The sequence below is a fragment of the Sinocyclocheilus grahami genome, unplaced genomic scaffold, assembly GCF_001515645.1.
Source record: "Sinocyclocheilus grahami isolate Dianchi unplaced genomic scaffold, SAMN03320097.WGS_v1.1 scaffold83.1, whole genome shotgun sequence".
NCBI classification, from domain to species: domain Eukaryota; kingdom Metazoa; phylum Chordata; class Actinopteri; order Cypriniformes; family Cyprinidae; genus Sinocyclocheilus; species Sinocyclocheilus grahami.
This window is the reverse complement of record NW_015505262.1, coordinates 1,424,937-1,440,327: the sequence shown is the minus strand read 5'-3', so window position 1 is coordinate 1,440,327 and position 15,391 is coordinate 1,424,937. Positions and strand designations below refer to the sequence as shown.

Here is a 15,391-nt window from a genome sequence, read left to right as displayed (position 1 = left end):
TGAGAGACCCTGACCATTGTCAATCTCCCTCACATCAGCAATAGAGGCCATGTAAGCTTTGATAGACAAGGTTCTTATCAGCATGTTGGGGTTCAAGTAGTGCCTAGAGCTCATTTCATGGATATGTGACACTCCCCTTTGGTTCCACACCCTCCCTTCTTCCTCTATTCCCTGCAAGCCAGTCATGCTTGACTTGGTCACCTAGTTAGCGGCTGCTGCTTGATCATACGTTATTGGCACCAGTTTGATTGGCGGCTGGCTCCCTCCAGAGTGGCCGTGTGACAGGGCTAATCGGACTACGCTCAGCACCTCTCGGTGCCAATGAAATCTTCAGCCGTTCGGTAAAGGCCCGACTCAATTCATCCTCGTTTGATGGCATTTGTTAAAGGCCAACAGAGGCTAACCTGGCATCTAATTGGCTGCTGACAATTCCCCTCCCCCTCTTATCAGTTCATACTAATATTGTCGATTCTAGAGGATGAAAAGAGGGGAAAGGTGACTGATTGATTGGGCAGCTGTGTGATTTAATGGAGGAAGGGATTACTGTCTCAGCTGTCATCTTCTATCATCCCTTCTGCTCCTCCTCCTTTTCTTCTCTCCTCTAATTCTTGCCTTCACGATGAGATTTGCAGGCACGGCGCCCATTCAAGGTGACTGTGCTTAATGAGCCACATAATCCAGGACTGAGGTGCTACACCAACATTATGTGTATGATCTTCCATATGTGACCTGTAAGTAACATTATGTGGGCTGTGGCAAATGGTGACTCAAATGTTCCAGTAGCGATAAAAATTTCCATTAAATATCACTTCTCCTCCTACAGTTTTTCTAGGTTGAAAAGATCAGCATGTTATATTTGGGATGCTGATATATTGGTGTCAGGCTTGAATAGTTTTAAACAGCAAGATTTTCTTGGTCCACAAAGGAATTGTCAGCAGTAAGACCATAATAAGGGATACATGATTTTGCTTCCATATCAGGTTTTTCATTTACTGGTTTTGGTTGATATAAGATATTTATAGGCCCATATTTGGATATTTAATTGTGCATGCTTATTTCTACTATTTTTAAATTTACATAAACTTTGCCATCATCTCAGGCTCACTCAGAGTTAATCTTGAAAAACACTAGTACATGTGAATTGAATCTTTAGCAAATCTAAAAATGTATATCCACTGTTTATACTGTACATTATAATTTTGTGATGCCTCCGTTCACTTGTAGCATTTAAAATGACTGATTTTAGTTTTTAGTGTTTTATTTTTAATGTATTTAAACAATTTTATGGAATTTTAGATCAACCCATTTATCAGTTATTAGCCAGGACATGAAAAAATAATTAAGGTTACATTTTCAGCAAATCTTTGATAAAACTTTTGATAGTTGATTTTATATAATTGATAAATGATTTCCCCACACAGATTTCACAATGGTTTCAAATAGTTGGTTACATGGACTTACCGTATTTGCTGGACTACAAATCATCAATTACAATTTTGACCTGGTGTGACTTTTTTTTTTTCCAGGAAAATACAGTAGTTTGAAAGTGACTTCTGTATATTTCATACATTGCTACACTATTGACAATGGATGTCCTTTTTTAACCACAAAATTTGGCAGATTTTCTTTTGTGACTTTACATGTAATTATAATATCAATTTGTGTTGTATTTTTTTATTTATTTTGACAATTTTATATATGTTTTGTTTTATGTTGATTATGGGGTCTGCCACTAGGGGCAGCAGAGGTGTCAGGGAAGAGGGTGGAGGCCTGTTCCCAGGGGCCATGTGGAACTGTGATCCAGCCCTTGTCCACCACCTAACCCAAACCACCACAGACCTACATGAAACCACTTGGAAATTCATGCTAGTCTGGGCTGGTCTTTTCAGCTGGGTTGTCTTTGTGTGTGTGCAAGGGTGTGGGAGAGTGAAATATTGTGCTTTACTCCTCCTACAACCTTTCCTTCTGCTCCAAGGTCACTCAGCTCCAGGGTTTGGCACCAGTAGGGTACAGCAGTGCCCAACTAAAGATATGCATAGCTTCCAGCTGCTATCAGACACACTGCACCCGAGCCAACAAAAATATCCCTCACTCGCTCCTTACTTGATTTCATCCTCATTCTCTGTCTAAAGTTTTTATCATATGTCCTCGGGGAGCTCCTTTTTTTTGTACAGTACTGTGATCAAGGCTTGTGAATGAAAAAAGATGGTTGTTTGATCCAGTAATGGTACTGATAAATGGAGCCACACACGCAGGTCTTTGTGGTGTCATTTGGCAGGCCCAAGTACAGATGGAGAAGCCTGTGGCGTGAGCGATAGCTGCTCTAATAGATGCTTATCTTCTCTTTTAAAGAGTCTCCTCAAAAAGACCCAGACATTATTTTATATTTATCTTACACCGGCCTTCATTCATCATTATGCAATAATAACCCTGACCATTAAGGTCTTCTGAGATCTTGCTGAGGAAATCCATTGAGTAAATTGCTTTATGAGATGACTGTGGATCTGTGATTGCGATAAGGACATTTTGCCATGTGCTTGCACTTACGGTCACTTTATCTATAAAATTATGTCTGGTATTTATATCAATTGAATGTATTATATCTACTATTGAGTCTTTTAGGAATAAGTGGCCAGACTGGCCACTTTAAATAGTGAAGTGCCTTGATATAGAAGATTTAGCTGATAAGGAATATTTTAATGTTATGACTGATAACTAACTTTGAAGCATACACATTTTATAGAGTATATAGAAATACTTTTCATAGAGTAAAAAGGTAAGCTCTGATATTACTCTGCCAATATCAGATACAATAATATGTATTATTATTAGTAGTAGTAGAAGTAGTAGCAGTACAAACAAACAAATAAATAAATGATAACTTAAATATTAATATTATTATAGTATTAATGCTACTGCTACTATTACTACTACTAATAGTAAAAAATTATATATATGTGTATATATATATGTATGTGTGTGTGTGTATATATATATGTGTGTGTGTGTATATATATATGTGTGTGTGTAAAAATGTCAACAGTTCTGTGTTTTTCTGTCAATATGGGGTGCTGTGTGTACATTAATGAGGAAAAAAAATTAACTTAAATGATTTTAGCAAATGGCTGCAATATAACAAAGAGTGAAAAATTTAAGGGGGTCTGAATACTTTCCGTACCCACTGTATATATATATATATAGAGAGAGAGAGAGATGGATAGATGGATAGATAGATAGAATCGGTATTAATGTAAGAATAAATATTAAATACTTATAGTAGTAAATAATAATAATAAATATTATCAGTATTAATATAATACATATTTGCAAATATTAAATCTTGATATTAATAGCATTATTATTAATTTATCAGTATAAATAATTTAATCTTAACCAACAAAAGTACCATGGTACTACCATGGTTGCTTGCTGGACTTCTTTGAAGTACTCTGGAGTACAGTGTACTGTAAATGCCATGGTACATGACATTAATTTGATAATTATTGTGCACCATGGTATTGCGTCTGATACCATCACTCTACCACGGTACCACTACATTATATTTTATAATAATTGACTGGTATTAAAATGTATATTTATGCATTTGGCAGATGCTTTTATCTAAAGCGACTTACATTGCATTAAGTACAGTATATTTTTATCAATTCATGCATTCCCAGGGAATCAAACCCATGGCCTTGTGTTGCTAACGCCATGCTCTATGGTTTGCTCTACTGTATGGTCACAACATATCATGCATTAACATATGTTTTTTACTGTGCCCCCAACTTCACCCCTCCCAATTTTTTCCTCTCACTTTGTCTTTTGTCTCTCATCTTTCTGGCTCCCTCTGTCCTGGGCCATGTGGAGGTCTGAATGGTTTTTCTCTACACACGTGGGTCTCCCCCTCACTCTCTCTCTCTCCTCTCTTGCAGTTAAACCTGAGAGAAACATACAGGAAGAAGAAACAGTGAAGATTGCTCTTCCCTGACTGGGATAATCGCAGATTTTCCTGCCCGTTTTGTTTGTGCCTGTCAGCAGGTGCAATGCCTGCCACGTCACAACAGCAGGTGGGCAGCAGGGGGCGATGCACTGCTCTCCTGTTCCCGCTCCTCCTGCTGTCTGTGGCTCCCAGGCCCGGGAATGCCACCATCAACATCCCATCCAAATGTGAGTACAGGATTTTACAATTGCCTTCAATATGCATGTGCATGGCGAGTTTTTTTTTTTTTTTGCATTGATTTTTGCAGTATTATAATGTTTGCTATGGTAGATTGTTATGGTTAAAGAAGTCCATGTGAGTTAAAAAGTGCAGAATGAGATGTTTTAATTGAGTTTAATTGTTAAATTGATTATACTATTGATTTGAGCACCTAGCCTGATTAGAAAGGACATTCAAGCATGCAGTGATTGAAACGCACCTGAGCTGGAACTGTAAAAACAGCAGCTGCTACAAGCTTCCTAAAGCTATAAACAGCACTGGGTTTGTTGCTATTTTTGTACATCTGCAATTTAAGATTGCAGCTATGCATCATCTCTTTCCCGCCCCTCCAAAGATACACACACACACACACACAAAAGAAGAGGAGAAAGACTAGTTGATAAAAACTGCAAAACAGAAATGCACCAGAATGAGATGTCGGTGAAGTGTTACACCTACTTCACGGTCACGGTTTCTCTTGACTTTCAATTAGTGACCTTTAAACGGGAAATGTGGACATGGATGTGACCAATGAGATCGATAACACTGGGTTTGTTGCTATTTTTGTACATCTGCAATTTAAGATTGCAGCTATGCATCATCTCTTTCCCGCCCCTCCAAAGATACACACACACAAAAGAAGAGGAGAAAGACTAGTTGATAAAAACTGCAAAACAGAAATGCACCAGAATGAGATGTCGGTGAAGTGTTACACCTACATTAAAGGTCACGGTTTCTCTTGACTTTCAATTAGTGACCTTTAAACGGGAAATGTGGACATGGATGTGACCAATGAGATCGATAACACCCACATTAATATGTTCAGCTAGCGCAAACAGCCTGACCTGGGCAATCCCATATGCTCTGTGCCAATGCTCTGTTCCTGTCTTACGGCCCGTGTTGCAGTTTTCAGACATTCAGCACATTTGTTTTCTTAAGTTGTTGGGACTGCAGGACCAAGCAGTCTTGCAAAAGAATGGTTGAAGTCAAGGAAGGAAAATAGCTAGATGGGGAGTTTATTTTAGCTCTGCTTTGCCAGCATCTTGTTATCTCTGGTGTACCTCTTGTTGGCCAGCTGATCTATAGTCCAGGTGTCTGAGCTGGCATCATGTGTTTTCTTTGTTTCGCCTCCAAACAGTGTAATCATACCAGCGCAAACATTTGTTTCATTACAAAAAAGGCTTAATGCAGTCTATGTGGGTGGAGGTCAGGTTTTGTCTTCACTGTGGGAGCTGAATGTACTCACGAGGATAGTAAAACCTGAACCATATCATGAGGAAAACAGCCTAAAAAACATTTAATAATGTCTTAATGAAAATCTAAAAATGCTAAATGGTTTTTGTGAGGGGATCAAATATATAAGTATTAAAAAAAAAATACTAAAACAGAAAACAATTGAAGTCAATGGAAAGTTCACACCATGACAGAAGAACAAATGTGCGTTTCTTGTGAGGGGCGGGCCAAATTTCTGGAACTGTGCAAATCGATTAAACATCTAATCCTCATTAGAAAAAAAGTTTCATAAATGAGACAATATCTTAATTAAAAAGGTGTCTGTAGAGGTTTGGGTTAGATGAAGGGTGTTGTACTTAATTTAGGAATAATAAATATATAGGTGTAGTTTATGTGTATCTGTGTGCATGCTTCTAAGTGTTCAAGTGTGTAAAACATGAGTGCATGCTGTCGATGTGCATTACTGTAATCTAAAAAGATGTATTTTTTCCCCCCTGCTGACTCGATGGATAGACAAAATAAGAGACTGTGAGTATTTCTAGCATGTAACATATGTTTCTGCATGTACTAGCTCTACTCCACTAAAATTTCCCAGACTCATTCCAATAACGGAAGACAGCCTGCAGCAACAGCCAAAATTTGTTTGTTAGGCTATATTTAGAAGTGTGGGAATGATTGTGCAGAATTCAAGGGTGCATTAAGGCATGAGTCTTTTAAAATTAATGATGATCTTCCGTAAAGGCACGAGGGATGGACATGCCTCCCAGTTATAATGGTTAATGGTCCATAAGCTGGTCCATCATCAGGAATTACATTAATTTTTAAACAGTGTCCTTTTTTAATCTATGGTTTTTCCTCCTCCTTATCCACCTTTTCTAGGCATTAAAATGAAGATAGATTGACTGACTGACAGACAGACAGATATAGTCTTTTCAGTTCAGCATGTACTCTGGTGCCTCCGTACTAAAGCAAAATGAAGGGTGTTTGGAAACAAGAAGCTTCCATTCCTAAAGCTAAATGAACAGCCAGTCCTTCTAGTTGTGCATGTGGAAGTCTAAAGTCTAAACTGCATAGTGAGGATCACTCTACCCATTCCTAGACATCAGTGTTGTTATGTGTCTAGTATAAGCACTTGTTTATAGCCTCAGTGACTCTGTCCGTAGATTACATCACTAATGCTTTATTCTCTCGCTGTCTGACTCTCTTATTCATTCTTCTAGTCTCAGTTTCTTCCTGCTCTCCCATGCTTTCACAGGCCACTCATCCGTAAAACAACCGACACTTAGAGAACATCTCAGGCTCACCTAATCTCCATGTATTACCTCCGCATGCTTTACACCGTGCTTTTCATTTCCCTCTTTTCACTTGGGATGAAATTCCTAATGACATGCACGATATTGCGTTTCCCTCAATAACTAATTGAGTGTGTGCATTGGTGAGATTCAGGGGCACTTGCTTCAGAACATTGCTGAGGTTTAGTGGGAAACTTTACTGAAGTCAGTGTCGCAGCAGATCATTGCTGTTTTGAATATTGGTGTCATGTGATTACAGCAGGTCAGCGGAAAGGCTGCCTAACTACTGTGACTAATTTACCTTTCCTTATCCACGTCTGAAGCGACTAACAAATGAGCTGAAATTATTATAGCTCTGTGAAAATAGATGTCTATTTCTATTTTTAAGGTGTTGCTTTGCTAACTTCACAGCTCGCAGAAATGTAACTAGATTGATTTGAATTGAATGTTTTGTGTGTGATTGTGTACTCTCTCCACAGTGAAAAGCCCCCCAGTGATTACCGCCCAGCCGGAGTCTGTCACCACCTTTTCAGCAGATGACATCACACTCACCTGTGAGGCAATTGGGAATCCCCCGCCCACGTTAGTATCCATAGCAACATGTTACATAATTTGATAAGTTTACTTGAAGCCTATACAGTATATAATGCTTTATATATTGCTTTTTATTTTGCATTGCATTCTTTCATAAATAATTGTAACCACAGTTACAATACACTATTATACTTACCAATTCCTTGATTCACATTTAAACCTATATCGTGCATTATAATACTATGTTATGTCTTTTAAAGACTCCATAAAATCATAATTTGTCTTTTATGGCTATGTCTATTAGCTTTGAGGCCTATATGATATGGAAAACTAGGAGTGCCACTTAAAAATAAAATGAAATCAATATTCAATGTATTCAAAAATAAAAATGTAAGAAAAGACAGATAAATGGACATTTTTAATTCACACTAAACATTAATTCACATTAAACATGATTTAAATAGGTAGGGTTATATATTTGAGTATTATAATGTAAATATTGTAAATATGGTTACAGTTATTTTAAGGTGTATTATAAGGTATTATGGATACTATTTTCGTGCATTATATACACTTGCATTCAAAAGTTTGGGGTCGATAAGGGTTTTTAATGTTTCTAAATTGTAATAATATTTCACCATAGTTTTTACAGTATTTTTGATCAAATAAAGGCTTTAGAGATTTAATTCAAAGTAAATGTTTTTTTTAATTGAAAAAGTTCGTTTTTTATTGTAATATATTTTAAAAATGTATTTTATTCTTGTGATGGCAAAGCTGAATTTTCAGCAGCCAGTGTCAGTGTCACATGATCCTTCAGAAATCATTCTAATATGATTATTTAGTGCTCAAGAAACATTTATTATTATTATTAGCATAGCTGAAAACTGCTGTGCTGCTTAATATCTCAGATGAACAGAAAGTTCAAAAGAACAGCATTTAGTTGAAACCGAAATCTTTTGTAGCATTATTCATGTATTTATCTTCACTTTTGACCAATTTAATGCATCCTTCCTGAATAGTAGTATTAATTGCTTTCAAAGAAATCAAAAATCTTATTGACACCAAACTGTTGAACAGTTTTGTGAGAATTTATTATTAATCTTAAAAGGGATTGGTTAAAAAAATATTTTATCACTATAGCAATTTAATTTAAGCTTAGTATTTTTCTATATTATGATAAAAATGACTGAAATGTATTTCTTATTTGCACTATTGCTAGGTTCCGCTGGGTGAAAGATGGTGTGGAGTTTGACCCCTCTAAAGACCCTGAACTCTCTGTGTCCAGAGATTCTGGGACCTTTTCTTTGGCAGCCAAAGATGGACCCATTCACCAATACCAGGGCAGATATAACTGCTACACGTCTAATGATCTCGGCACGGCGGTGTCTAACGAGGCTCGTATCGTCACAGAGAGTAAGTCGCTCTCATTACTGCAGCATTATAAAGCGACACTTATGATTGCCTGTTTGATATCCTGACGTTACCACATGCAGTGAGTTTTCTGTAGAGAATCTGGCGCACAGCAGATAACAGCCCAAAATCAAGCCCCCTGCCCCCTGTTGTGTCATACACACAAAATGACATTTAGAGGAAAATTACAGCTCATTGTGTGTGCCAGTCATGCTAGTAGTTCAAAGAATTCCAGAACGAATAAAAATTCCAGATGGCATCCCAGTTAGCTATCAAACACAACACTGAGCAGCACTTTGTACGAAAAAAAACAACAAAACTATTGTTTTGACTAGCTATCTAGCAATCTACCTGTCTCCTTCACTCTATCCCGACCTCTCTGCCAGTTTCCCTGACAACAGTTACCTGAGAAACCAGTGTGAGTCGGGTAAGTGTGTCAGCTGGGATGGCCACTTGTGGGATTAATATGTGCAGGAAGTGAGAGTAATCGGCATGAGCGGGGGTAACAATAGCCCACATATTATGAACTCCACACGCAGCTGGGGCTGGCCACATTAATATGCACATCTATTTCATATGATTTCAAGCTAAGGCATCTTCTGAATAATGTCAGCTGTGCTTGCTAGCTACTTAGCACACTCCAGTTTCTCACAAGGATAAAATGTATCCGAAATTGTATTGTAAACAGTCATTTTAAATCTTTCCCATCCGTGTCTAAGAATTCAAGTTTAAAGTCAGCAAAAAGTTTAAAAAGAAGAAATCAATACTTTTAAGTGAGGATACATTACATTGATCATAAGTGAAAATAAAGACAACTAAATATTTCTATTTCAAATGAATGCTGCAGTGTTATTTTAGTATCATTGAGATATTACGTTTTTTATTTTTATTTGTTTTTTTTTGTATTTTCTGTTTTCTTTTTAATTATAGCTAAGGTTTTAGCTCAAAATTTAGCGGTTTGTTGTTTCTATTTTTATTAGTTTTTTTATATATATTCCTATAGTATGTATTTATTTTGTATAAGTTTTATTTTTTAGTTATTTTAGTACATAAAGTTAAACTAAATGAAAATGAGAAATGCTGCAATGGCAACTAGTTGAAATAAAATAAGTTTACTACTACATATTTTATTTTATTTCAGTTAGTTTATTTCAAGTCAAGAACGTTTTTTATGTTTTAGATTTGGTAACAACCGACACTTAGAGAACATCTCAGGCTCACCTAATCTCCATGTATTACCTCCGCATGCTTTACACCGTGCTTTTCATTTCCCTCTTTTCACTTGGGATGAAATTCCTAATGACATGCACGATATTGCGTTTCCCTCAATAACTAATTGAGTGTGTGCATTGGTGAGATTCAGGGGCACTTGCTTCAGAACATTGCTGAGGTTTAGTGGGAAACTTTACTGAAGTCAGTGTCGCAGCAGATCATTGCTGTTTTGAATATTGGTGTCATGTGATTACAGCAGGTCAGCGGAAAGGCTGCCTAACTACTGTGACTAATTTACCTTTCCTTATCCACGTCTGAAGCGACTAACAAATGAGCTGAAATTATTATAGCTCTGTGAAAATAGATGTCTATTTCTATTTTTAAGGTGTTGCTTTGCTAACTTCACAGCTCGCAGAAATGTAACTAGATTGATTTGAATTGAATGTTTTGTGTGTGATTGTGTACTCTCTCCACAGTGAAAAGCCCCCCAGTGATTACCGCCCAGCCGGAGTCTGTCACCACCTTTTCAGCAGATGACATCACACTCACCTGTGAGGCAATTGGGAATCCCCCGCCCACGTTAGTATCCATAGCAACATGTTACATAATTTGATAAGTTTACTTGAAGCCTATACAGTATATAATGCTTTATATATTGCTTTTTATTTTGCATTGCATTCTTTCATAAATAATTGTAACCACAGTTACAATACACTATTATACTTACCAATTCCTTGATTCACATTTAAACCTATATCGTGCATTATAATACTATGTTATGTCTTTTAAAGACTCCATAAAATCATAATTTGTCTTTTATGGCTATGTCTATTAGCTTTGAGGCCTATATGATATGGAAAACTAGGAGTGCCACTTAAAAATAAAATGAAATCAATATTCAATGTATTCAAAAATAAAAATGTAAGAAAAGACAGATAAATGGACATTTTTAATTCACACTAAACATTAATTCACATTAAACATGATTTAAATAGGTAGGGTTATATATTTGAGTATTATAATGTAAATATTGTAAATATGGTTACAGTTATTTTAAGGTGTATTATAAGGTATTATGGATACTATTTTCGTGCATTATATACACTTGCATTCAAAAGTTTGGGGTCGATAAGGGTTTTTAATGTTTCTAAATTGTAATAATATTTCACCATAGTTTTTACAGTATTTTTGATCAAATAAAGGCTTTAGAGATTTAATTCAAAGTAAATGTTTTTTTTAATTGAAAAAGTTCGTTTTTTATTGTAATATATTTTAAAAATGTATTTTATTCTTGTGATGGCAAAGCTGAATTTTCAGCAGCCAGTGTCAGTGTCACATGATCCTTCAGAAATCATTCTAATATGATTATTTAGTGCTCAAGAAACATTTATTATTATTATTAGCATAGCTGAAAACTGCTGTGCTGCTTAATATCTCAGATGAACAGAAAGTTCAAAAGAACAGCATTTAGTTGAAACCGAAATCTTTTGTAGCATTATTCATGTATTTATCTTCACTTTTGACCAATTTAATGCATCCTTCCTGAATAGTAGTATTAATTGCTTTCAAAGAAATCAAAAATCTTATTGATACCAAACTGTTGAACAGTTTTGTGAGAATTTATTATTAATCTTAAAAGGGATTGGTTAAAAAAATATTTTATCACTATAGCAATTTAATTTAAGCTTAGTATTTTTCTATATTATGATAAAAATGACTGAAATGTATTTCTTATTTGCACTATTGCTAGGTTCCGCTGGGTGAAAGATGGTGTGGAGTTTGACCCCTCTAAAGACCCTGAACTCTCTGTGTCCAGAGATTCTGGGACCTTTTCTTTGGCAGCCAAAGATGGACCCATTCACCAATACCAGGGCAGATATAACTGCTACACGTCTAATGATCTCGGCACGGCGGTGTCTAACGAGGCTCGTATCGTCACAGAGAGTAAGTCGCTCTCATTACTGCAGCATTATAAAGCGACACTTATGATTGCCTGTTTGATATCCTGACGTTACCACATGCAGTGAGTTTTCTGTAGAGAATCTGGCGCACAGCAGATAACAGCCCAAAATCAAGCCCCCTGCCCCCTGTTGTGTCATACACACAAAATGACATTTAGAGGAAAATTACAGCTCATTGTGTGTGCCAGTCATGCTAGTAGTTCAAAGAATTCCAGAACGAATAAAAATTCCAGATGGCATCCCAGTTAGCTATCAAACACAACACTGAGCAGCACTTTGTACGAAAAAAAACAACAAAACTATTGTTTTGACTAGCTATCTAGCAATCTACCTGTCTCCTTCACTCTATCCCGACCTCTCTGCCAGTTTCCCTGACAACAGTTACCTGAGAAACCAGTGTGAGTCGGGTAAGTGTGTCAGCTGGGATGGCCACTTGTGGGATTAATATGTGCAGGAAGTGAGAGTAATCGGCATGAGCGGGGGTAACAATAGCCCACATATTATGAACTCCACACGCAGCTGGGGCTGGCCACATTAATATGCACATCTATTTCATATGATTTCAAGCTAAGGCATCTTCTGAATAATGTCAGCTGTGCTTGCTAGCTACTTAGCACACTCCAGTTTCTCACAAGGATAAAATGTATCCGAAATTGTATTGTAAACAGTCATTTTAAATCTTTCCCATCCGTGTCTAAGAATTCAAGTTTAAAGTCAGCAAAAAGTTTAAAAAGAAGAAATCAATACTTTTAAGTGAGGATACATTACATTGATCATAAGTGAAAATAAAGACAACTAAATATTTCTATTTCAAATGAATGCTGCAGTGTTATTTTAGTATCATTGAGATATTACGTTTTTTATTTTTATTTTATTTTTTTGTATTTTCTGTTTTCTTTTTAATTATAGCTAAGGTTTTAGCTCAAAATTTAGCGGTTTGTTGTTTCTATTTTTATTAGTTTTTTTTATATATATTCCTATAGTATGTATTTATTTTGTATAAGTTTTATTTTTTAGTTATTTTAGTACATAAAGTTAAACTAAATGAAAATGAGAAATGCTGCAATGGCAACTAGTTGAAATAAAATAAGTTTACTACTACATATTTTATTTTATTTCAGTTAGTTTATTTCAAGTCAAGAACGTTTTTTATGTTTTAGATTTGGTAACTACACTAATCATGCAATGCGGTTCTTTTGAACTTTCTATAAATAAAATAATCCTGAAAAAAAGCTGTATAAGGTTTTCCACAAAAATATTAAGCAGCACAACTGTTTTCAACATTGATAATAACATTGAGCACCAAATCAGCATATTAGAATGATTTTGAAGGGTCATGTGACACTAAAGCCTGGAGTAATGGCTGCTGAAAATTCATCACAGGAACATATTACATTTTAAAATATATTACAATAGCAAACAGTTATTTTAATTGTAATAATATTTAACAGTATTACTGCTATACTGTATTTTTGATGCAGCCACGGTAAGCATTAAATAATCTTATAAAGATCCCAAACTTTTAAACGGTAGTGTAATTTGAATTAATTCCCTGTTCTCTTGCAGACACTCCCACTCTACAGAAGGAGAAGAAGGTGTCGAAGAAGGTGGAGGAAGGAGAGAGTGTGGTGCTTCCCTGTAATCCTCCTAACAGCACTGTGGCTCCGGTCATCCACTGGATGGACAAGAGTTTGTTTTATCCTGGTTTATCCATGTTAAACATGAGCCATATCTCAGCAATATCTACATATATGCATCTGTGTCTAAATCTTTTTCTCTTAGAGTTGCGTCACATTCAGCAAAACGATCGTGTGATTCAGGGTCGCGATGGAAACTTGTACTTCTCTCATGTGGCTCTGGCAGACAGTCGAGACGATTACACCTGCAACACTCAGTTCCCCAGCGCACGCATCATCGTCCTCAAAGAGCCCATCAAACTCGCTGTTGTTCCCTGTAAGCATCAAGACAGAGGATGCTGACTGTCCTTGACCAACCGTTGCTGTTTCTCAAAAACCTTTGGCCTGAAAAGAAGAGAAAGAGCAAGACATTGAGTTATTTTTAAAATACACATCTACATAAAACATCCATCCATCCATCCATCCATCCATCCATCCATCCATCCATCCATCCATCCATCCATCCATCCATCCATCCATCCATCCATCCATCCATCCATCCATCCATCCATCCATCCATCCATCCATCCATCCATCCATCCATCCATCCATCCATCCATCCATCCATCCATCCATCCATCCATCCATCCATCCATCCATCCATCCATCCATCCATCCATCCATCCATCCATCCATCCATCCATCCATCCATCCATCCATCCATCCATCCATCCATCCATCCATCCATCCATCCATCCATCCATCCATCCATCCATCCATCCATCCATCCATCCATCCATCCATCCATCCATCCATCCATCCATCCATCCATCCATCCATCCATCCATCCATCCATCCATCCATCCATCCATCCATCCATCCATCCATCCATCCATCCATCCATCCATCCATCCATCCATCCATCCATCCATCCATCCATCCATCCATCCATCCATCCATCCATCCATCCATCCATCCATCCATCCATCCATCCATCTATCTCTTTTGTTCTGTCTGTCCATCCATTCATTTCTTTTGTTCCATCCATTAATCAATCAATCATTTCTTTTGTTCCATCCATCCATCGTGCACCCACTTACTGCAGCTGTAATTGTCCATCCATCCATCCTTCATTTCTTTTGTTCCAATCCATCCATCCATCCATCCATCCATCCATCCATCCATCTCTTTTGTTCTGTCTGTCCATCCATTCATTTCTTTTGTTCCATCCATTAATCAATCAATCATTTCTTTTGTTCCATCCATCCATCGTGCACCCACTTACTGCAGCTGTAATTGTCCATCCATCCATCCTTCATTTCTTTTGTTCCATCCATCCGTTCAACCATCTGTCCATCTATCTGTTTCTTTTGTTCTGTCTGTCCATCCATCCATCCGTCAATCATTTTTTTTTCCATCCATCCATTGTGCACCCACTTACATCCATCCATCATTCCTTTTGTTCCATCCATTCAACCATCCATCCATCCGTTTCTTTTGTTCTGTCTGTCCATCCATTCATCATTTCTTTTATTCTGTCCATCCATCTGTTCATCTATTACTTTTTGTGCTGTCCATCCATCCATCGTTTATTTTGTTCATTCCATCCATCCATCCATCCAATGTTCTTTAATTTTTCATTCTATCTAATGTCATAAAAAGTCTGAAACATATTGCGATATTAAGCTTTTTTGCCCAGTCTTAGTCCTGTGTGAACACCCACTTACTGCAGCTGTAATTGTTTATGATGCTCTCTCCTCATTTCTCTCAATAATTCTGTCTTTGTCTGTATCTGTAGCTAACTCAGTAGTGCGTAACAGAAGGCCACAAATGATGCGACCCACTGGCTCCCACAGCTCCTATCTGGTGCTCAGTGGCCAAAACCTGGAGCTGGAGTGCATTGTCCAGGGCCTGTAAGTCAAACCTGCTCCG

The 15,391-nt window shown here is 37.0% G+C and overlaps 1 protein-coding gene across 4 annotated transcripts in view; it reads left to right on the top strand.

Annotated features, from left to right (window-relative positions):
* LOC107586533 (neural cell adhesion molecule L1-like) overlaps positions 1–15,391 on the top strand; it is a 55,740-nt gene that overhangs the window by 28,600 nt on the left and 11,749 nt on the right. For 3 of the 4 annotated variants that reach the window (XM_016273943.1, XM_016273944.1, XM_016273942.1), the window contains exons 2-7: positions 3,936–4,170; positions 5,948–5,962; positions 7,206–7,308; positions 8,480–8,673; positions 13,410–13,796; positions 15,258–15,372. In XM_016273943.1, the coding sequence (XP_016129429.1) occupies positions 4,047–4,170; positions 5,948–5,962; positions 7,206–7,308; positions 8,480–8,673; positions 13,410–13,796; positions 15,258–15,372 (938 nt within the window). In that variant the 5' untranslated portion in view covers positions 3,936–4,046. The remainder of the gene's footprint in view (positions 1–3,935; positions 4,171–5,947; positions 5,963–7,205; positions 7,309–8,479; positions 8,674–13,409; positions 13,797–15,257; positions 15,373–15,391) is intronic. The other variant, XM_016273945.1, reaches the window with a different exon arrangement.